The 24536-nt window shown below is 36.3% G+C and overlaps 1 protein-coding gene across 3 annotated transcripts; it reads left to right on the top strand.

Moving 5' to 3' along the window:
• Positions 1–5697: 5697 nt before the first annotated feature.
• Positions 5698–24324, top strand: LOC132167898 (PHD finger family protein). 3 transcript variants are annotated; one of them, XM_059578937.2, is made up of 19 exons: positions 5698–7347; positions 11759–11844; positions 12023–12409; positions 12518–12601; positions 12720–13103; positions 16111–16171; positions 17227–17371; positions 17541–17647; positions 17713–17961; positions 18093–18340; positions 18452–18682; positions 18766–18987; positions 19094–19147; positions 19349–19414; positions 19527–19667; positions 19749–19802; positions 21807–21866; positions 23193–23597; positions 23675–24324. In XM_059578937.2, exons 1-19 carry the CDS (start codon positions 6042–6044, stop codon positions 23837–23839), a joined length of 4455 nt encoding a protein of 1484 aa, XP_059434920.2. In that variant the 5' UTR covers positions 5698–6041; the 3' UTR covers positions 23840–24324. The 3 variants fall into 3 exon arrangements, with proteins under 3 accessions (XP_059434920.2, XP_059434921.1, XP_059434922.1); XM_059578938.2 differs by lacking the exon at positions 23675–24324 and having other exon boundaries at positions 23290–23466; XM_059578939.2 differs by lacking the exons at positions 19349–19414; positions 19527–19667; positions 19749–19802; ... (1 more) ...; positions 23193–23597; positions 23675–24324 and adding an exon at positions 19252–19342.
• The last annotated feature ends 212 nt before the right edge of the window (positions 24325–24536 follow it).

The raw sequence follows: 24536 nt of genomic DNA, 5'->3' as shown, positions 1-24536 counted from the left end.
AATATTTGTATATAAATCCTCGTGTAGTTACTAATTTTATTCACAATACAATATTGAGAAACCCTCCTATGCGGTCATGCTGCAAAAGAAGGGTTTTGCAGCCCCCAATAAAAGAAGGACACCTCACATCAAGCCAAAAAAAAATGCAAAAAAGAACCTACAGCCTAATGCATCTGGTTTTCACCTAAAGAAAGAAAGAAAAGTTGAAATCAAAGAGAAAAAGAAGAAGACAGTTTGGGTCTGGCCAGCCACCGAGACCCACGGTTGGGTCTCGTCGGTCGTGGATCTGCTGAAATGCTGGCCGCGTGGGTCTTGCTCCGGTGAGTCTATTTTTTGGTTTTTTTTTTTATGGGTCTTGCTCTGGTTTGGGTTTGATTTTTTGGTTTTTCACATGGCTCCAGTGCCGTGAGTGATAGCATGGCTCCGGTTTTAGGGTGACAAAATCCCAAAAATGATTAACTTTCCTCTCTATGTTTTAGTTTTGAATCCAAAATTGAATTTGAGGCATTAGAAACGAGTTTTATGGCATTATAATCGATTTTTAGGCTGGGTTTGGTAGAAAAGTCGTCGGAGAGGTGACTCACGGCTGGGCACGACCAGACCCCAGTTGCTGGGTCACGGCAAACGCAGCCATGGGTCAGCCGTCGTTGATGGGTTTGCTGTCGCCGACGGTTTCGTTGTCACCGGGGCCAGGTGGTTTGGTTCTTGGTATGTTATTATCTGGTGTTTTGATTTCATTTTGTCAAAATAAGCTTGGTGATGTGTCATCACAATAGTGGATGTTGCAAAAGACCCATTTTGCAGCATGACCGCATAGTAGGGGCTCCCTACAATAGTATACAAATTAATTTATGAATTTAATATCTAGATTTTTTTTTTTTTTTTTTTTAAGGAATAAAACTGGCAGATAAATTATTTGTATTAATATTTTACTTATATTTCTTCTATATCATCTTACGAATCAACTATTAGATTTGTGGACTTATGTGAACTCCATATAAGTCAATCGTGGACTCTACAAATCTAATGATGCGTCTATTGAATTTGTAAGATAATATAAGAAAAATATAAACAAATTATTGACCACTAATCATTTCTCAAACAATAAAAATTGAAAACCTTTCCTACTTATACGCGTGTAGTTAATGAGAGATTGAAGGATTTTTGGAATGAATGTCTTGTGAAATAATGAGCAATAAAAAGAAGGAAGTAATATGCATGATTAGGGTTTTTGTTTTTGTTTTTTTTTTCAGGGAAAATCAATATGATTTCATTAATAATGGTCAAGGGCATAAAAGCTCTTACAATTACAAACATACAGTTCTGCAAGATTATAGTCAAAGCTAAAATATTACACATCATAAAAGTTAAAAACATACAAATCTTACAATGAAAAACCAAACTATGACGTTAAACATCTACTATCCCAGCCCGATCTTCAGTTTATAGAACAAATCTGCTAATGCAGACTCTTTCCTGAGCACATGAAGCCATTTTCCAAGTATGAGCAAAATACCCACACCCAAACCATTCCCCTCTCGACCCGAAAGCTAGAAGCATTATTCACGTCCTCAACCCAATGGCTAGGACCACAACACAAACACGTTCAAAAACCCCAGGCCACAAAATAAAAAACAAAAAACAAAAATTTCGCAAGCAGCAGTAGAGGAGCATGACATTGTAGACATCCCTTCAAAAGGCACACTTTGGCTGAAGAAGATGATCAGATCTAAGGCTTAAGAGATTAAATCTTGATCTAAATCTACAAACTAAATCCAAAGCAACCTGCCATAAACGGAGATCGATTGAGTCTACAAATAAGACACCAAACACTGTTACAGTGAGAGACGAGGAGGGGAGATTTAGATCTAGATCTTCCTTCCTCTTAAAGTTATTCTTGGTGTTATTTAGATGAAAGGAGAGAGGGAGAGAGAGAGAGAGAGTGAGATGAATTCTATGACTGATTAGGGTTTTTATTATGTGAGTGAGGTTTTACGTTTAATATTATGATTTATAGTATGTTGGTGTTTAATGTTATAGTATGATTTGCAGTGACTTAGTGATTAAGATTTCCAAGAGTAAGGAGGATCGCCATAAATACATAAATGCAAACAAAATTGTCTTTATTTTAACATGTGACATGTCGATTAACTCAACATGTTTTACTTTAAAAAAAAATATAAAAAGAAGGAAGCAATATGCATGATTAGGGTTTTTATTATATGAGTGGGGTTTTATGTGTAATATTATGATTTATAGTATGTTGGTGTTTAATGTTATAGTATGATTTGCAGTGACTTAGTAATTAAGATGCCCAAGAGTAGGGAGGATCACAGAAATACATAAATGCTTACAAAATTGTCTCTATTTTAACATGTGATATGTCGATTAACTCAACATGTTTTAATATATATATATATATATGTGTGTGTGTGTGTGTGTGTGTGTGTGTCATGAGTTACTGATAGTTTGTTTTTTTTTTTTTTAATTTTTTTTTTTTTATGAATAACTTTTATTAACAAAACAACTGAACACTTTACAAAAAAAAGCTATAGCATTAAGCTAAAGCTGAAAACACTTAAACAATCAAATAAAATCTTCACAGAAATTAAACCAATATCCCATCTACATCCCAAGCACTACAAAGAATACTATTTTCCCTAGTATTTTTAAATCTATCTTTTGTAGCAAACCGGATCCTCATCTCCCATCTAATACGTTGAATAAGCTTATCTTCGGTGCACGAATTATTGTCATGTTTTAAAGCATTACGATTCTTCCAAATGTTATGTATTACTGATAGTTTGTTTAATGCTTATAAATGCTTCAAACAAATAGTACTTGTTTATCATACGATTTTATAATAATTAAACATATAAATACAAGTTATATGTGGGCAAAAAGTTTTGTTTTTATGTTTGGCTTTTGGTCCAATGATCATTTGTAAATAACACACCATGAAAATGATCAGGTCACCACAACAATTTTGCTATAGTGCGGGTCATCCGAGGTTGACTTGAATGGACTGGTAATATATGATGGTATGCAGCAATATTCAAGACACCAGTATTATACTACAAGTTCATTGAGACGGCGGCAACTCTACTAATAATGGGTTAAGGGCTTTGACAAACCATGCAATAGAAAGTTGCGAGTACTCATATATATTTAATATTGCATACTTTATATGCATTAAAATAAGTTACTTCTCATAAGGATTAGGCCTACCTTATTTCCAAAATAAGCTAATATTTATACATGCATAATAATGGACACAACATTAAGTATTTTTTCCTTGTTTTTTTTATTTTATTTTCCTAAAAACATTTTTTGTAAAATATCGTGACATCTCCAACTCTAAGGCCTCGTTTCGTTCGAGGAATGTCTAGTCCATTGGAAAAATGATTAGCTACTACTGGGAATAGAAGCGTGTGGAATAAATTAGCTATTCCTATTCCTTTGTTTGGTTGAAACGCTGAGATAGACCAGCTAATCATATTTATTCGTTTGGTACAATGCAATATGTTGGTGTATGAAATCATATTGTGATCAAATTTCTTAAAATACCCTTATAATACAAATACAATTTATATTATTAAGGACTTTCATTATTCTTTCTATTTTTTTTTTAAACATAAATAACTTTACTATAATTTCTTTTTCTTTATTGTTTTTAATTATGTCAGGTATGTGGCTTTTTTTTTTTTTTTTTTGCAATTATGCTACAAAATTATTTATATATAAAAAAAATATAGTTGGAGAATGTACAGAGAATAAAAAGAAATAAAAAAACATAATAAAAAAAAAAAAACTGAGAAACCGTACAGAGAAGGGAGACGGCATAGAGAAAAAAAAAATCGTTTACACTTGCAGAAAAACTGTACCAAAAGAATCAGAGAGAAAATAGAAAGAGAGATAAAAAAATAGAGAGAACGAAATATAGAGATGAAGAAAAAAGAAACGGATATATATATATATATATATATATATATAGAGAGAGAGAGAGAGAGAGAGAGAGCGAAAATTAATCCCACAAGTGGGGTTTTTTGTGGCAATTTACACAATTAATTTAATTTCATAGAAAATGATTAGCTAAGCCACCAATTTTTTAGTGGCTTAGTTAATCATGTGTGTATGAGATTAGTAGTTCCATGAGAATAGACTATTCATAGGAATAGAGTGTTACCAAATAAAGGACTAGGTATACCTAGTGTTAGCTAGTCCAATTCAAATGACTATTCCGCAAGCCAAACGGGGTCTAAGTTACTGGTTTTGAGAAAACGTGAAATGTCATTAAAGACTCTTTACATAAATAAGTTATATAATAATTTACTTAAGAAGTTATTGACTTACACATTTACCTTTTTATTTATGGAACACTTTGGTATTTTGAATATTAGCACGTTGCTAAGCTATAGAGTAAGAAAAGTATTTTGAATATTAGCAAGTTGCCAAGCTATAGAGTAAGAAATTTGGTAAACTAAAAAAACTGTTAATGTCTTGTCTAATGACAAAAAATACTCTTAATCAAAAAAGAAAAAGAAAAAAGAAAAAAAAAAAGAAAGGTTGGGCCGGATCAGGAGACCATGCATATCTAAATCATTGGTTCTCTATCTTGACCGATCGCATTAATGGCAGCGTGCGTGTGAAGATCGGGGTCCATGGCGCTCAAGGAAGAATGGAAGATGATTCAACGCTTAAAATCTATGAAAACTGCGTTGCAATTGCAAATATCAACCAAAATGGACGAAAGCCTTGAAAAGATGGACAAAAAGTTTGACCATGCAGAATCGCAGATCAAACTATTTCAATGGCCACAGGAAGAGTGGCTCCTTTACACTCTATATATAGATAGAATAAAATAAAAAAAAAATTGTTTAGTTATTAGTTTTTTTTTTTTTTTTTTTTTTTTTTTAAATTATAGGAGTATTTTTGTCTTATAGACATTAAAAAAAAACAAATTTTGTGTTTTTGACATTTTGTGCCTTGGAGAGATGTTTTCGTAATAGTTTGAAGGAGATATATAGGTAGATTTTTATCAATACTTATTCATATTTTTAAAATAGATAATTTTAGGGTACCAAACATTTGTTATTAATGTATATTGTGAAAAAATTTAGAGCGGTGGTTTAATGATTAAAGGAAATTTCTAAAATACTCTAGGACATGTGTTTGAATATTGTAATGAGAATCTTCATATTTGATTAGTATAAATCACATTAGTTCTTACTGATGTATTCGTAGAACTGGATTAAATTAAAATTAAGTCGAACTTAAAGAAGCGCTTGTCATTCTTACTATCAAGTCTCTCTTACGTAGCTTTCAGTAGATATGTATTACAATAATCACGTTGGGATAAAATTATGCGCTGTTAATGAATTTGTTTTAATATATATATATATATTTTGGAAAGTATCCAAGGTCATAACCGACAGGCACTCACGCAACTTCTGTATTTACTAAAAAAAAAAAAAAAAATTTTTTTGATTTTTTTTGATTTTTCGTGGTGGGTATACCATACACTCGAGCCCAAAATATGCCACACTTTACACTGTTGACATGGTGAAGTAGTTGCATCACTTCGGCCACAGCAAGACGCCACGTGGTAAACTTTCCTTGACACACGAATGCAAATATATGGCTGACAACACAGCAGAAAAGCCCACCTATAAAATATCTCCCAAAACGAACCGCCCCCACTGCCTGCAAAAAACGCGAATCTCTCTCTCTCTCTCTCTCTCTCCTCGAAAGCGAAATCGAAATCGAACTATACGAAAAAACAAGTCAGTCTTGAAAACGGATCCGAAAGAAATTACGAACCAGAATAAACTGAAAACCCTAACCCTAGCCGAGACTTTTCGTCTTCACCCCACACCGTTGTCTCTCTCTTGATTTTACTGTGCACGTGAAGACCTTAGCCATAGTTAGATTAGGGTTAGGGTTTTTGTGGATAGAGGTGCACGCGAGGTACCGAAGCGGATTAGAATTAGGGTTAGGGTTAGGGTTAGGGTTAGCGCTAGAGTTAGGGTTTCGGTGATGGAATGCGAAGGTTGTGGTGGTGGTGGGCGTTGTTTGTGTCGTCGCTGATGACTGGAGGCCGATGTCACAGGCGGAAGAAAATGATGGGTAGGGGTGCGGACGGAGGTTGCGGCACCGAGGAGCGGTCTTGCCCCGTTTCTAGGGTTCCGGCCAAAATTCCGCCGGGGGCCCAACCGGAAATTCCAGAGAAGCAGACCTCAGTAGACATTGATTTCTACTCGCAGTCTAGGAAAGCGCTCTGTGAGCGCTCGCCTTTCGACGTTGCGGACGAGGCCTCGGCTTTGAGTCTGCCTACTCTGCCCAGCGGCTTGGCCAGCTTCTTGTCGAGGAGTTCGGACAGTCGGAGGCGGCACAAGAAGTCCCATTCGGCCCATTCTGGCGCGGACAAGAAGTCTTCTCGGCCATCTAGGGGTTCCAACATTTGGGCTGAGACGGATGAGTACTTTAGAGACCTGAGATTGTGCGATATTGATGCCTTGTTTGAGGTTTCTTCTCCATTTAGTTCTTTAGCTACTTGGAAGTGTCTTCTGATTCCAATTTCGGAAAATGCTTCGAGGGTGAAAGTAGGTAGTTGTGGAATTGAGAGTGTGAATGAGCATGATGGAAATGGAAGCGGAAATGGTAATGGAAATGGGGTTGTTAAAGAGGAGGTGAAGAGTGAGGGTGAGCAATCATTGGAAAGTGACAGTGTTGGAGACGAGGCAAAGCCTCAGGATGAAAAGGGTTGTTCGGTGTCTGATTCTTCTGGCGGTTTAGAATGGCTTTTAGGAACTAGGAATAAGATTTCTTTAACTTCAGAGCGGCCTTCGAAGAAGCGGAAGCTTCTGGGTGGCGATGCAGGGTTGGAGAAAGTTTTAATTGGTTGTCCTTGTGAAGGGAACTTGTCATTGTGCCACTTTTGCTGTACGGGTGACATGGGAAAGGAGTCCCACCGGTTGATTGTTTGCAGTTCGTGTAAGGTTGCAGTTCATCGGAAGTGCTATGGTGTGCAGGAGGATGTGGATGCAGCTTGGTTGTGTGACTGGTGTAAGCAGAAGAGTGATATCAATAGTAATGATTCAGTGAGACCTTGTCTGCTTTGCCCAAAGCAGGGTGGTGCCCTAAAACCTGTTCATAAGAGGGACGAAAGTGGTGGATCCATGGAGTTTGCTCACTTGTTTTGTTGCCATTGGATGCCTGAGGTCTATATAGAGGACTTGACAAAGATGGAGCCGATCATGAATGTGGGAGGAATTAAGGAAACGAGGAGAAAATTGGTGTGTAACATATGCAAGGTGAAATGTGGCGCTTGTGTTCGGTGCAGTCATGGTACGTTCTGTTGATTCCTTCATTTATAAGAATTCTTCATTTCATTTTTGGTTGGTACACGAGCAGAACATTGTTGTAATTGGAATAATGGGCCTACTTGTGAATCTGTTAGACTTCTGTGTTGGGTCATATTTCAGCTGATACGAGTTATATGGTGTTGTATTCTGCTGCTATCTGTGGATCTTAGAAATTCACTTTATATCTGTCTCTCATCAAGCGGAAGGACAATGGTTACATGCCCTTTGATCTAAATGCTTTGTGTAACTGATGTACGATTTGAATTAAAATGAATGGAATCAATGACCTCTCTTCTAAAGTGTTTAAGACTAGATAGTTTTATCTGTATTTATTTTTTCTGACAATATATTATTGGGGAATGCAAAGGTTTTTGTTACTTTGGAGTTGATTAGAATTTTTGTAATTTATAAGCTATGTTCTCTTCCTTTTCTTCTCTCTCTGTTGCACTTGCACATGGGCAGTTCCTTTGTATCTAATAACTGATTTTAGTAGCAATGAAATTGAGTTGAGTCAAATGATAGATGGCTGTCAGGAACAGGGGTAGGCATTGACATTCTCTGATTCCTGGAAACAGTGGGAAAACCTCTCCTTGGGTTCTTAATCAAGCAACCCCGGAGGTCTCAAAAGAACTAGAAAACTCAAAGACAACCTCAATAGAATAATTTACTTATACCTAACACTTCATCAGGAACATTTGTGATTGACGAAGGAATTGTGTTTTTCATGTCCGGTTCCCTCAAGGGGATGGATCCATAATAATTCACCTATCCCAATAACAAAAAAGAAAAAAAGAAAAAAAAAAAGCTCTACTTGAATGATCCTGTATTAAGAGCTAAATTGGCTAAAGGTATTGGTCATATTTTTTTTTACAATGTTCTTGTTCTTCATGATAGCATTCCTTTCCCAAGTCAGCCTTTGAAAGTGACGTTCTTTGCTTGGTTGGCCGCACTAGGGAAGATCCTTACCGTGGACAACCTTAAAAAGAGGCATATCATTGTGGTTGATTGGTCCTGCATGTGTAAGAATAGTGGGGAGTGGGTGTTCTTTAGAACGCTATCTTCAATAATAAAGGGCTGACTTGGGTTGTGCCTAGTCGAGGGGTAAAACTCTTTGCATGCCGGAGAGGGCAAGTTGGTTGGCCTTATTTTGATGCAGTATGGAAGATGATACCATCTTGCCTTATGTTGTGTCTCTCCGAGGAAAGAAATGATTGGAATTTTGAGGATCATGAGCAGACATCAGTAGACTAAAATGCTCTTTTTTTTTTTTTTTTTTTGGTTTTCCTTTTTTTCTTTAAGACACTTTACCATTGGGCTGCCGTCTTTGATTTTAGAGAGGGCAAGTTGGTTGGCCTCATTTTGATGCAGTATGGAAGACGATACCATCTTGCCTTATATTGTGGCTTTGCGACGAAGGAAATAATCGGAATTTTGAGGATCGCGAGTGGACATCAGTAGACTAAAATGCTTTTTTTTTTTTTTTTGGTTTCTTTTTTTCTTTAAGACTCTTTACCATTGGGCTGCTGTCTTTGATTTTAATATTTATAGCTTGCAAGCTTTTCTAGATCTCCTCTTCTTTTAATTAGGTGTTTCTCTTGTATACATATTGTGTACTTGGGTTGTGCCTTTGCGGTTTTTAATAATACTTTCGAGTACTTTAAAAAAAAATATTTTTTCTAGTAGTACTTCCAGGCACTATTGCATGTCTAGAACCATCAATGAATGGTGAAACTGCAGATCCATGTGCAACAACTTTGGAAATATTGCCTGAATGGTATTTCTTTCCCGTATTTCTGATACTTCCAAGGGCTTGTTTGGGACTATTCTCGAGTTTTTTTTCTTCGATTTTTTTTTTTTTAAAGAAAATAGTCCAAAATGTGTTTCCAAATGTGTTTTCAGAAACTGTTAAGAAATAATGTTTTCTAAGTTAAGGAGAAACAAAGCATTGATTTTTTTTTTTTTTATGAGTGCAAAGCATTGAAAATATCATGCGAGCGATATTGCGAAACCATTTTATTTTGGAGCAAGTCATCTCAGTATCTAAAAATTAACCATCAGAGGTTTCGATTCTGGGTGAAATAGTTGTAAGTTTCCATGGAGGATCTTTGAGCCATTTTTATACATGGGATGTTTATTTTTTCTTTGCAAAACTGACCAACTAATTGATGGTGTTCTATGCAATATCTCAAATATGGTTTTAAATCAGTGCTGATTTTATACAAGTCTCCAATGCTTGCTTTAGCAGATATGGACCATAGTATTTAAGAGAGTTTTCTTGATGATTTTGCCCCCATATCAAGGCTCTAGGTTTATATGTATATATATATATACATATATAATATATATTTATTTATCTTTTTTTTTTTTAAAAAAATAAATGTTGTATCTGAACCTTCTGATTAGGTGTTTCTCTTAATTACTTTTTGTGTTCTTGAGTTGCGCCATCTTGTTTTTAATAAAATTTTGATTTCTTATATATAAAAAAATGAAATTAGCTGACCCTGCTGCTTCCTCTTCACGAAAATATTAAGGTACTTAATGAGTAGGAGTTACGTTCATTTTGTTTTGCATTTAATTAACACTTTAACTCTTTACTTATAAAAAAAAATTAGCACTTAAATCTTTCTTAAAGTTCTCACTGTAAGTTTACAAGGATGGAAACTGTTTTTTGAGATGTAAAGTAGCTAGTTGTTGGGTAATTCCTGCGCTTGCACATTATAGCACCATGAAACTGGTAGGATATACACATTGAATTCTCCTAAAGAAGGAAGCAGGTCCTTGTTATTTAGAACTACCAACATCTATAGATTAGAGCACAAGGTGACCAGTTGTTTATTTAGAAGTTATGCTCATAATGGCTAATGATATAGATTTTTGGGCTTGTATGGAGTTGGAAGCAGGGCTATGTCTTGAGCCTGCATGGAAGTTCAATGTTTTGCGAGCCTCTTTTCTTAGCAGCTGCTGTCCTAGTGCCGCGTCTTGCTTTATCCAGATTTGAAAGATTATCTCACTGAGTTTCAACCACAGTTCTTCAAATCCCTAGTTTTTTTTAGTAGGTCATAAAATCAGAAAGCAAATAGGTATACAAGGAGATCTCCAAATGTCATGATCAAAGTTAAGGATATGAGAAAAAGTTGGACAAACACTGGATTTGGTAAAAAACAACCATCCAGCCATACAAAGATATTAAAAACATAGACTAAATTGAATTTAAGGAAGTCCCACACTATTGAGTATATGGTTGTTGTGTTCTATCCATATTATAAACATAATGCATTATGGAACTGTGCTCCAACTTTTTGCCTCTTGAAGGATTCCCGCATCAAATCCCAAGTTTTTTGCCCTAGTGAATGTTTGATGCTTGGTTGAAGAGCTTTCAGTTGCCAAGTCTGTAAACATGCCACTGTTGTGAATTCTCAGTATACTCAAATGGCTTTTTCATGTGGTTAGAAAAAATATTGGTTTTTCATGTGTTTCTACCATAGGCTCGACATTACTTATCCAAAAAAAAAAGTGTTTCTACCATAGGCTAGTAGGAGTTTAGCAAGATTGTGTATATGCATACGTGTCCTTGAGAAAAAAGCAAGCCAAAGGTTGTTTACTGTTAATGTTGAATAGTCCAGAACTGTCAGTGAATCCATGCTGAAGACTTAAATGGTGCATGGCGTGTTATTGATCTTAATGTTATCATCCACTGGGATATAGGTCTTACTCAACTGTGTTCAATGGAACTGTTGAGGTTGTGGAGGGGTTTACTTCTGCAAGTCTTTTGTTGTCTTAACTTTTGAAAGCTTAGTGGTGTTCTTAAGTTTCATCTTATCCATTTCAATGTTTTTCATGTCAAGGACTCTGGAAGAGTTTACGTATTTGTTCTTCAAAACTTTGTATCTTTGGACTTCTACATATGTTTCTCCTTTGTTGATTTGTTATAGTGATTTTCTTGTTCTTTTTGCTCCTAGCTAGATGTTTCCTCGTGTATACTTCCTGTGTGCTTATGGGCACCTTTACGCTTTTATTGATATTTTTCAATTACTTATAAAAAAAAAGTTATTTATTTTTTAATAATTAATCGAGATATCATTAAAAGCGTAAGACACCCCATGTACACAAGAAGTATACAAGCAAAGCCACCTAGGTAGTAGGTGTTTAATTTTGATTGCTGCTTGGAGTTTTTTAATTGATTGCTTATTCTGTGAGTTAATCTGTCAGGCATTGCATGTTTCAGTTACCTTTTTTATTGCCTTGACATTAGTTCATATTTCTTTATTGCTGGATAATCTGTTGGCTCGCAGTGTTAGTGCTTTTCAAATCTGTGTGCCCTTTTTATTGCTATCCTCTTTTTGGTAATTGATTTTTTGTTTATTTATTTTTTTGGTTGTAATTCTTTTGTTCAGGAACCTGCAGAACTTCCTTCCATCCTATATGTGCGAGGGAGGCGAAATTCAGAATGGAAGTTTGGGGAAAACATGGATGTGATAATGTAAGTTTTCCTTTTGCATTCTAGACTCAAAATTTCTCCTTATATTGTTACTAATGCCTACTTTTGACACATTATCGCTGCTACTTTCTCTCTCTAAACCCCCTCCCCCCCGCGCTGGCTTTGTGAAATTATGAGGCTTTCTAACTGGGAATACCTATATATTGTGGACTTTCTATAGGTTGAGTTACGGGCTTTTTGCTCAAAGCACTCAGATGTACATGATAATAGCAGCAGTTCACGTGCTGGTGATCCTTCTGTGGCTGTTGGTGGTGACTTCAATGTGGATAACCATCTTCCCATGGCAGCCTCTATGAACGAAGCACACAAGTTGATTGATTGCCAAAATGGAGATAATATTGCAGTTCATCTAGGAACTTCTGATGCTACTGATAAATCGGGTGACAGTGAACTGCAAGAGGTAGGGTGTTCCAATTTTGGTTTAGAAACCAGAGTTATGCCTGAATGTGGTGGTGCACAGCAACTCATTAATGTGGGAGAACTAGGGAGGAGCAATGAGGATGTTAACCTATCTGATTCCCTTAATGTTGCACTGATTTTGAAGAAGGTACTTTTGTGTGTGTGCATGTGTGCTTTGAAACATTCAATTGTATAATCTCAATATTTATCTTAGCTCCAGCTTGTTGTAAGTCTTAGTGTCTTCTACTTTTGGTAGATGATTGATCGTGGAAAAGTCAATGTGCAAGATGTGGCATTGGAGATTGGCATCTCACCTGATTCATTAACTGCAACACTTGCTGTAATGCACAAACTAGTTATTTTTATTTTTATTTTTAATTTTTATATTAGTTTCTGAAGCATATAGCTCTTGCTCTTTTGCTCTTTCTTTTTCGTGATGTTTTTACTTCTCCGTGCAGGATGACTGCATGGTACCTGACCTGCGATGCAAACTGTTGAAATGGCTTAGAAATCATACTTATTTTAGTACCTTGCAGAAAAATCTTAAAGTTAAAGCAAATTCAGCAATTATGTGTAAGGATGAAGTTGGAACAACTGATGAATCTGATGTTGTAGCAGTATCAGAGTCTGATATTCCAGATCCTGTCGCTGTTAAGTCAGTGCCCCCACGGAGAAGAACCAAAAGCAATGTTAGGATTTTGAAGGATAACAAAGTAATATGTTCATCAGGGGAAATATTTGGTGACAATGGGATAGTGATCGATAAGGTTAAAGTAGATCAACCCGGCTGTGAAGAACCAGAAAATTCAAGTAAATTATCAGTCCCCAGTGCTACCGAAAAGGTAATCATTTCATACTATTTGTTTGGAGCTTTTGAAGCAAGTGAATTTGTAAATTATTATATAAATTTGGATTGTTTACAGAAGTGGTGTTTAATGGATCAGAAAGAAACTAAATTAGTGCTTTTGGATTAGGTATCTAAATATGCATGTTGATTTTTGTCCTCTGATAGAAGTTGATATGGGCTCGTACTTATCAAAAAATAAACAAAAATTCGTATGGGTTCCCTGCTGAGAACTGCAAGCTTACTAATACCTTTTACATAATTCTTGTAGTCTGTTCTTCCAGGCAGTGATCACCTAGATTTCTTTTCACGGGCCCAGTAGTTTTTCCTTCTTTGTCTTAAAGTTCTTTTATTCCATCGCTATTTGTGTTTTCCTTCTGTTGGAGTAGCATTTGTTGTGAAATGGATCATTAGAGAGAGTAGAAAATGTTAGCTGTAGCTTTTTGTTGGGTTTTGATCCTCCTCGAGTTTCTTGTTTGATGTTCTGTCCTCTTTTTTGATGAGCTCTAAATTTCCATTAGTGGTGGTTATGATTTCATCAAAATCCTTTTTCAACGGCAACATTTTAGTTTTGATGTCATTTTATTATGAATATTGTAGGTATAGAATTTATTTTGCTCTGGAAAGTTGGTTTCTTCAAGCTCTTTATTGTCAGGTACCTTTCCAGGAAATCTTCCCTGCCATCCTCCAGAATTCTTCCACCCTTGCTAGTTTGAGTAGAAATTGTGTGCCATTTTGATCTCTTTGCCTCTTTTAGTTCGGAAATGGTTTGGAAGTGATGTTCTTGTTTGGAGATTGGGGCTGCTTATTCTAGGGCTAATGCGAGCTAGGATTAGGGGCTAATAATGGGAAAAGATGCGTGCGTGTTAGGGAAGTTAGGGTTTAGAAAGAGGGTTTGCAGGCAAACAAAGGGGAAAAACTCAAGTTTTGGGCTGCTGAAGAGATTTGAGAAATTCTTTGTGGAAGTTAGGGTGGGGATTTTGGGGTTTGAAGAGTGAAGAAGAAGATAAATTTCTAACATCAAATCTAGACTTCTAAGTATCATCTGGGGTTTGTTGGCATCACACTTTAGATTAGGGTCAACACAATTCTCTATAAAGGTTTACCTTTTTGAAAATTTAGCAAATTTATTCTTTGAAAAGAAGGCATTGCATTCCTCTCTCTCTCTCTCTCTCTCTCTCTCTCTATATATATATATATAGGATAAATAATCGAATTATCATTAAAAGCGTAACACGCCCTCAGGTGCACAAGGAGTATTCAAGAGAAGTCACCAAAGTATTAAAGGCAAAAAGAACAAGATAGTCCTTTTTTTTTGATAAGTAAAAAGAACAAGAAAGTCCTGATAACTAATCACTAAAAGAGAAACAAAAGCAGCTGCCCAGATATACAAAGTGGTGAAGAAAAAAGATATCAACTCATCGAAAGTGCTCATGCGGTCCTCAAAACACCTATTTGTTTCTTTTCTTCCAAAGACACCACAAAAGGCACAAAGACATCATCTTCCAAACAGCAGCCCTCTGAGTGTTGATATATATGTGCAATTAAAACTAGTGCTAATAAGATTTGGACTTTATGGTATTGAGTACTTAGCTTAAATTTAATAACTTTTAACACCTACTTATATATAAATAAAAAACTATAAACACCCATACATAAAAAGAGCAATAATATAAGAAGCGCATAATATAGCCCAAGCCAAAAGCTACGGGTAGAATCCTTTGTACCCTTTACGATTAGGGAGCATGTCACCTTCCCTTCTCACAAGGATCCTTGGGTATATCAGCTTTAACTTTATAAATGATTTGGCGTATTTGAGTCTTTCCTTTGTGACCTATACAGCCCTTACCCAGATTTCCAACAACTACATAAATACCTTTATTTCCTTTAAGAAGATAAAATAAAACCATTTTTGGGCGTTCGCATCACCATATAAGATTGTGTGGCGGGGTTTTCATCTGAGGGGCCATGGGTAGAATTGTAGAATTGGCGACGCTTCAGCATGGTTCAACTTTATAAAATCATTGAAACAATAACTGTTGGAGACAGAACCTGATGCAGACGATTATCTTATTGTGTGTGGCTACAATAAAAGTGATTTCATTTGCTCCTTATGTTTCTTGAAATTTCATTCATTCGTTTGACTCTCCGGAGGAGGGGTTGTCCATTTTGTCTATGTAACATTGATACCAATATTTGATCTCTTGTGTGTGCCTGAGTTGTATATTTGTGTATTTCAAAAAAATTGGAAGTAACATTTTAGTCGTGGCTGTCTGGTATATACTGGTGTTGACCTCCTAGCTAATTGGGTTACTTTGGAGGTCTGTCTCCCATAATGTGGTCCCTTCTCTTTTCAGATGCTGGAGATGGTTATAATTTTCAGTTTTGCAGCTTAAGAGCTTGCTCCCTTCCCGTGTCCATGTTTCTGTGTTATATTCGTGAATTATGATGATGGCAGGCAAAATATTTTAATTCACTTCCCCAGTATTCTAGAGTTGTGCTCTAGAAGGAATCCTACCTAGGCAAGCTGGGTTTCTTAATTCCTTTCTAAAACATGTACCCTTATTTGTGAAGGGTGGACTATTCGGCCTCTGCTGATTACAACATTCATTATTTCTGGCATGATATTTTTCTGTTATTGAGCTGTGGGCTTTGCGGTGTGTCCTTAACATTTTTTTGTCAACATAAGCCTTCTAGAAGGCTTGGTGGTGAAAGTGATCCATACAGGTAGATGGGTTTTGTGTATTTCAGAACATGGGGTTTTACCGTTTTAGTGAGTCTTTGTCCAATTTTTCTGATTTTGTAACTAGCTCTATTGTTACCATTCTGACAGTGGCATAAATTGACTGTCTATTGTTAAAAATGTACCTCTCCTCCATCTATGCTTTGTTACTTCTAATTTTCTGTAGTTTTCTGGGAGCCTGATTCACACATTTTGGTTTCCTAGAGCTTATACATTTGCAAAACATTTGTTTGTCAATTGATTTTTCTTTTTGTTTGTGCAGAAGTCCACTGAGCCTGATGAAGTTGAAGATTCTTTGCCGAGGCATTCATGTAAATCTGAAGGTACGATTTTCTGACTTTCTTTTTGATTTAACTTTTTTCCATTGGTAAAGAGTTGTTCATGTTCTTATGTTAGCTTTGGTTAGTCTTGGGTTTCTTTTGTGGGGGGTTTTTGCGGGTTTTTCTTTGCTTTTGCTTCTTTTTTCTGTTTTGGTGTCCTTTTTGTATACTTTCTGTATGCTTAGGGGCGCCTTATGCTTTTTTGTAATATTCCTTTGATTACCTATCAAAAAAAAATAAAAAATGTTACCTTTAGATTTACTTATTAAAAAAAAAGTTGTTCATGTTCCTAGTTACTTATATTGGTGATAGTAAGTTTTTGATTTTTCACTTCAATTTGTATGAAGATGGTAGTTGTTTATGTGCTTGGCGATTAAGTCTACTTTGATATTTTGTTGAAATTATACCAAAATTCTGTTCTCAAGTCCTTTTACCTTTCTCAGCATTTGAAACTGAATATTTATCAAAGATAGGATTAAAAAGTCATATTTTTGGAAGTTTTATCATATAGATTTTTTCTCTGGACTTTATCTGGTTTGGTATGTAAAAGTATTGACTGAATGTACCTCTTCCTATTAGCTTAAACTTTTGAGAAAAGTGGTGATTTAACATAGTATCGGAGCTAAAGGTTCTAAGTTTGAACCTTGACTTCATTAATTTACCACCCATTTCAATTAAATATTTCACGTGGTGGAGATGCTGGTGCGCTGCAAAGAGTGATTTTGTGGGCACTTGGAAAGTTGAATTACATCAATGTTCCCTTCTTTCATTGAGTGTTTGGTTTGAAAAAAAACTGCTGGACACTTTTAAGTGCTTTAAACTTCCTGTGATGAAGTTGAAGCTTAACTTTTGAGATCAGTCTTTGGCTGGATGGTTTCATTAAAACATTCTACTTTGTCCTCAATTCATGAGTTTTTGTTTATGCCACAATTTTAGGGCCTAGTTTCTTTTCCCTTCTTGTGTATCCATTGTATTTCTTGGTGTTACCTTGGGTGCTTCTGATTTTTACAATGTTTTTCTTGGTTTCTCATATGATTCAAATGACATTTGTTTGACAGGCAATTCACCTAGACCCTCAACTTGCAGCCTTCATGAAAGCGTTCAATTGGAGGAGGTTGCCATTCATGAGCACAAAGCGTCTGTGAATGGAGACCAAGGAAATCCAGTTTGTGCCACTGTAAATTCAGTAGTCTCTGATGTCATGTAAGCTTTGCAAATGGATCTCTTCTGATTTATACTATGTAAATTTTTTTGCTATATGGTCATTGTTTGAAGCTCTGGCAAGTGGCAAGCTACTCTTTTTGCTCTGTATTGCTAAAATGTTGTGATTTTAAACAAACTTCCTACTTTTTTTCTCATTCATTTACTATAGGGTAACAGAAGCAGCATCTAGCTTTTACATCCACCCGTATATTCGCAAGAAATTGTTGCAGATGGAATTGGGAATGCTTTTAAAGAATCCAGTATATGAGTTTAATGGTAATGTCTCTTTTGTTCCTCTTCCAAGTTTTTTGGATAGTACTAATAGATGCTTTCCTTGGCAGGTTCAAGGGATAAAGAAATATCTAGATTGGAGGCTTCTTCCAGTGCTAGTGTTTGCTGTAATCACGAAAATCAACATTTGAAGTGCAGTAACATGATTTGTAAATCTGATGGACTAAATTTAGAACAATTGGTTAAGGCTAGGAAAATGGGAGTTTTAGAATTGTCTCCAGAAGATGAAGTGGAAGGAGAAATGATCTATTTTCAGCATAGGTTACTTGGCAACGCAGTTGCAAGAAAGCAGTTTACTGGTCTCTTCCTTGTTCTATCTTTTGGGATATTTTGGGCTTTTCATTATTCTTCTACTTTTATTAATTTATTTCTGATGTATAACCATGATATGTAACTATAACTATTGCTTGTGAATGAACTGTCTTTGCAGATAATTTAATTTGTAACGTTGCTAAGAGTTTGCCACTGGAGATTGATGCAGCGCGGATGCAAAGATGGGATTCTGTGCTTGTTAACCAGTATCTTTGTGAGCTTAGAGAAGCAAAAAAGCAGGGTAGGAAAGAGAGAAAGCATAAGGAAGCACAGGCTGTGCTGGCTGCTGCAACTGCTGCTGCTGCAGCATCCTCTAGGATTTCATCATTTAGGAAAGATGCTTTTGATGACTCGGCTCAACAGGAGGTTAGTAATTTATCATTTTCTAAAATTTCTTTTACCCATCATGTTAGAAGCAAATAATGTTTAGTCTTCTTGATATCCGTGATGACCATATCTTTTTTATCTCCTGTTCAGAGTTTGATGAATTTGAATACATCTATTGGGAGGTCTGGCACCAGCTCCCAGTTGATGCCACGGGCGAAAGAGACACTTTCTAGGGTGGCTGCCCCTAGGATTTCATTGGAAAAGCACTCTGATTTTGTTCATTCAATATCAGATCTTTCTAAGGAGCATCCTAGATCATGTGATGTCTGCCGTCGGTCTGAGACAATGTTAAACCCGATATTAGTCTGTTCAAGTTGCAAGGTTTTCTAGCCTTGACCCCAAATTACTGCTTGAAAAACATGATTTTCTCTCTCCTTGAGTTTAAAGGAGTTTTTTTATAACAGGTTGCGGTTCACTTGGGTTGCTATCGAAGCGTTAAAGAATCTACAGGTCCATGGTACTGTGAATTATGTGAGGAATTATTATCATCTAGAAGCTCTGGAGCACCAACTGTCAATGCTTGGGAGAAGCATTTTTTTGTCGTGGAATGTGGTCTATGTCGTGGCACTACTGGTGCTTTTAGGAAGTCTTCAAGTGGTGAATGGGTCCATGCCTTCTGCGCTGAGGTGAAGTTTTTTCTCCTGTTGTCCTGCTTATTGTTGGCTCTTCATATTTCTTATTTCTTGTTTTCACTAGAATACAATTAATTTAAATTTCGTTTCCACCATGTAGTGGGTATTTGAATCAACATTCAGAAGGGGACAAGTGAATCCAGTTGAAGGAGTGGTATGTGTATATGATAAGTCGTGAAGGAATCTGAATTTCTAAATAATTTAGATTACTTATGTTTGCAAGTGTGTTTCTAATATATTTGTATTGTTCAAATCTAGATAAGGTGTGGAACTCATGCTTTGTGCTAAAGTTTGTGCAAGTTTAGGCATAAGCATGCAATATTCTTCACATTCCATATCATGTGACAAAATGCAGGAGACAGTTTTGAAGGAGGCTGATGTTTGCTATATCTGCCGTCGTAAACATGGTGTCTGCATAAAGGTTAGGTTCACCATAAACATTTTTTGTCTTGTCATTTCTGTATTGGACTGCAAGGGGTTCTTTGCATTTAAGATCATTGATAGTTAAGCAACCGTACTTTCTGTATCTGCAGTGTAGCTATGGCCACTGCCAAGTAACATTTCATCCTACATGTGCCAGAAGTACTGGCTTATACATGAATATAAAGAATTTTGGTGGCAAGCTGCAGCACAAGGCTTATTGTGAAAAGCATAGCTTGGAGCAAAGGGCAAAGGTCTAAATTTTTGTTGTAAGTTAGGTTTTTATCTGGAACTTTTTTATGACTTATACTGCCCTAAATGATCAATCTGTGCAGGCTGAAACTGAAGAACATGGAATTGAGGAGTTTAAGAGGATCAAGCAAATTAGGGTGAGGTTCCTCCAAAAATAGTTTTTTATTTATTTTATTTGATAAGTAATTGAAATATCATTTAAAAGTGAGAAGTGCAATATCCTAGTACACAAGAAGTATACAAGAGAAACACTAGCTAGAAGGAGAAAAAATAACAAAAAAAATCATGAAAATTAAGCCCATTAGGAAGGACAAATGCAGCTGTTCAAAAGGTAAAGAATACTGAAGAAAAATGGCTTAATGTCCACTGTTTTCACATGGTCCTCAAAACTTCTATAATTTCTTTTACTCAAAAGATACCACAAAAGGTACGAAGACACTATCTTCCATAGCTATATTATGGGTTCTATTGAGTAACCCCCTCCAACAAGCAAGCAAGTCTACTACTTTTTAAGACATAACCCAAGATAGGCCAACACGACTGATGAATGCATTCCATAAGGCACAAGCAACCTCACAATTGAGAAAAAGATCCATAAACTCCCCATCCCTCTTGAACTTACAGCACCAACTGACCAGAATGATATGCCGCTTCCCAAGGTCATCCATGGTAATGATCTTGCCTAGTGCGGCCGACAAAGCAAAGAAAGCTGCACTCAAAGAATCCTTATTGTGCCAAATACTCTTCCTAGGGAAGGGAATGCCATCCCTACGAACAAGGACATTGTAGAAGGATCTAATATCGAACAATTGTCTTTTGGAAAGGACCCAATAAAGCTTGTCTTCACCTTCTCGTCTCATCCTCAGTGAGTATAACAAATTGAATAATGAAGCAAATACATCCACTCTAATAAAGCTTATATTCCTCTGATGGGAGGCACTAGAAAGCTCCAAATGAACCACTACGGAAGCATCCTTCATGCAAGCAATACTATATAATTTCAGAAAATTTCCTTTAAAGGCCTTATTGTTACACCACAAGTTATGCCATAATCTAATTTTGGAGCCATTTCCCACCTCAATTCCCGTAGAACTAGAAAAATCCTCCTACCCCTCCTGATATTCTTCCATAATTCCAGCCCATATGACCCAAGAGGCTTATTAGAACACCCACCCCATGACTTGCCAAATTTGGAATCCACCACCACTCTCCAAGTGTCTCTCATGCGTATAGCGCCACAACCATTTTCTGAAAAGTGTACAATTGAACATCCTCAAGTTTCGAACTCCCAACTTTCGATCTACCTTGCTATATTGTTATTATTGCTGGTTACTCGTCTGTAGGTTATATTCAGTTTTAGGATCCATTCTAGGATCAATTCAGTTGGCGTTGTTCATGTTGATATCTTCCAAGCACAATGGGGGAATTTGACTTGTTTATGGTTTAGGGTGTAGGGTTTATGTGATTATAATAATTGTTGTATAGTTAACATTTGGTATATGTTCAACAAACATATATTGCATTATACCTGTCCTCTTAGCATACTAGGTGGCTTCTCTTGTATATTTCTTGTATTCCTGGGGATGCTTTACGTTTTTGATGATATTTTGATTACTTATAAAAACAAAAGTCGTCGTATATTATGGGAAAGGTCTAGTAGTACATTATGTTCCTTGGTAGGTGGTTCCATTTTTCTTTTTACAATTGGTTCACATGAAGTTGTATATTCATTGCTGAAACTTGAAAGGAAAGTACCTGGGAAGTAATTTCTACCGGGCAATTACTGAAGTTAGATTTTATTTTACTGTGGCAAAATCTATATGTATGAGTTTTTGTGTTGTTTACATAGACATTTATATGTTCCCATCATGAATTAGCTGCCTTCTTGCCTTTATTTTATTTTTATTTTTTTTCCTGGGGTGTTTTTTTTAGGCTTTGTCCAATAATTATTATTTTTTTTTTCATCCAATGATTGATTTTAGTGTGTTAATAAGCATGGTTTGCTACTTTGCAACTGGTTTTCCATGTACCACTTATAGTGTTTATGGAACTTACTGGCTTAATATAGTTGTATTTATCATTATGTTGTTTTATTTGTGTAATTCTAAGTCCTTGATGGAGTCCTTAATGCTCTTGTACAGGTTGAACTAGAGAGGTTACGCCTTATTTGTGAGAGAATAATCAGACGTGAAAAAAAGAAGGTAAACAATTCTAGCTTAACATTATGGTTTCTGCTATTTGCATAAATATGTATGGACAATTGTGACTATTTTTTGGATCAGGATCCCCTACAATTTTAAGAAAATTGTAGATTCTTAAATTACGGAATTTAGGTTATTCCTAGGCATCAAAACACTTGTTACATTTGTCTGTTACATTTGTGGTATTCGAGGAATCTGATTACTTTTTTCCTGTCCATTGGCGATACGTGGGTTGATTTAGAGTAGACAATACCAGATTTAAGCCCATTGTTGGGGCCCACGATCACTATGAGGCCTTAGGTTTTCTGACTCAACCAGCTTGATCGGTTGGGATGGTCTTGTATACACCTTTGAGCCATTGGGTCCTTAGAACTGCTGTGTCTCAATCGGTTGAAGTTAATTTTACTCCCAAGGATGTTATTGAGAATGCCCAGAAACTGAAGGATTTATTTCCTAATACTTCAGCGGCATTTCTAAGGCATGATTTACAGTATACTAAAAGAAAAAAAGGGAAAATGTCTTAATATATATTGTAAACCTTTTTTTTTTGATAACCATATATATTGTAAACCTTTTAGTTGGTTTCCTTGAAATGCTCAATTGCTTATTTTCAGTTTCTCAAAAATGTCCTTTTTTCTGCTGTACCACTTATTCCATTTGGTTAAATCCTTTTTCCATGCAAGATTCTTGCTTTTGGGAACCCACTCGGTGAGATTGGAGTCTCGAATTTGTTATATGACTCAATTATGGGCAAGTGGGATTGGGATGTGGAAACACATATTTTATAATGGAAAATTGCAAAAGCGTCCTTTGAGGTTTAGTGGAACCTACTCTTTGGAATCACGGTTTCGGTTATACCCCTTGCATCTTAGAATTTTGACTGGGATTAAACCATTGGTTTCGAAACTACGGGGATTGAAGTGTAAGCTCTACAAAACCTCAGGGATGTTTTTATAATTTTCCTTTCTTAATTAATCAAATTGGCAGGGTTTCTGGTATCATCTGTTGTTTTTTCCAATGCTTAATTGTTGAAAATATTTTTTTGAACCACCCCCTCAACCAAATATCCTCTTTGGCTGTTTGCTTTAACAGATATTCACCACACGGGGATGTTGATCTGTGGTTGCTTACTGCACCTTTTTTCTGCTGTTTTACTTCTGTTGTATCTCTAGCTTTAGGTCACCCCAGTTCTGTCTAATAACTTTTTTGACGCTTATGCTTCTTAGTGATATTTAAATCTGACCATTTTTCAGACACTAATTTCTATCCTCATGTATGGGGTGGAATTTATTTGAACTTCTTTCTCTGGCGTTTATTAATTTGCAGCGGGAATTGGTTTTGTGCTCACATGACATACTCGCTTGCAAAAGAGATCATGTTGCTCGTTCTCTGCTTGTTAATAATCCCTTCTTCCTTCCTGAAGTTAGTTCTGAATCAGCTACAACATCCCTCAAAGGGCACACCGATGGTTATAAATCATGCAGTGATGCAATCCAAAGATCAGACGACATAACTGTGGATAGTACAGTTTCTGTTAAGCACCGGATTAAAGTTCCTGTGTCCATGGATGCTGATCAAAAGACTGATGATGACAGCTCCACATCCCAAATCTTTCTTGCCCGAAAGCTCACTGAGAGGGCACAATTTTCTGGGAAGCAAATCCCTCATAGACCTTCTGTTGCATCGCCTAATCTTTCGGATGAGGGTGGATGGAGGTCAAAATCTAGAAAGGTATGGTCTATTTTTGTAAAATATACTATTTTTTCTACTGTAATTTGGGTTAATGCTTCTGCTTTATTTATTCACAGCATGCCGAGACATTTGAAAAAGAACTTGTAATGACTTCAGATCAAGCATCTATGAAGAATATGCGATTACCTAAGGGATATCAGTATGTTCCTGCTGATATACTTCCCAGTGGGGAGCATGACCAGGATGCATGTTCTGGTGAGCCATTGGAACGCCATGGATAGAGCGACGCTTCTTCTTCCGGGTTTTGATTTGCCTACTCAGGCTACCCGTCCATCCAGGGCAAATGTTTCCTGCCCCGAGGCTGCTGGATATATCTGATTATGGAGAATGGCAGACTGAACCCCAAGATGGGGGTTCTGGTCAGTGTGCTCATAAATGGGAGTCACAATCTGGTTTGGACAGGGAAATTTTGACAAGGAATTGCTGTATATTCATTGTGAGAGTAACTGTACAGTGGGTGAGGGTTTATTCCATTAATACATGTATTAGAAGGGCGTGAATGTCTTTGTATTGATGCTTGTCTCTCTTGTGGAGAAGGTGGGGATGGAAGCTGTGCTTCTTGTAACTGTATACGAGGGAACTAAAGGGTATCACCTACTGTGCCTCCTGCTCTGTAAAGATGGTGTATATAGTCCTACAATGTCGATGCTCGAAAATATGGCGCTCTACTTGATATTTGATTAGAGCCTTATTTTGAAGTGCAACATTGTGTCTACTAGTTCGGTTGGTTGGTTTTTTTTCTTTCCCTTTTTTTTTTTTTTTTTTTTTTTCAAACATTTTTCATTCACATGCTGACACGTATTAATAAATTGTAACAGAGCTGTAGGTGTAGCATTCATGTGTATTTGGACAATAAAAAATACCAGTCATGCCGGCTTGGTCTGGATCAAATTTAATCCCATGCCTTTTCCATCCTAG

This window comes from Corylus avellana, chromosome 2, assembly GCF_965113065.1.
Source record: "Corylus avellana chromosome 2, dhCorAvel1.hap1.2, whole genome shotgun sequence".
NCBI classification, from domain to species: Eukaryota; Viridiplantae; Streptophyta; class Magnoliopsida; order Fagales; family Betulaceae; genus Corylus; species Corylus avellana.
This window is presented reverse-complemented; position numbering and strand designations above follow the sequence as displayed.

Bases quoted from the DNA above. Each gene is read 5' to 3' on its own strand.
- LOC132167898 (XM_059578937.2), top strand. From the start codon at position 6,042: ATGCGAAGGTTGTGGTGGTGGTGGGCGTTGTTTGTGTCGTCGCTGATG. The intron at 17,648-17,712 runs GTAATGTCTCTT...TTTCCTTGGCAG, and splicing joins TCCAGTATATGAGTTTAATG to GTTCAAGGGATAAAGAAATA. The intron at 18,683-18,765 runs GTTTTCTAGCCT...TTTTTATAACAG, and splicing joins TAGTCTGTTCAAGTTGCAAG to GTTGCGGTTCACTTGGGTTG.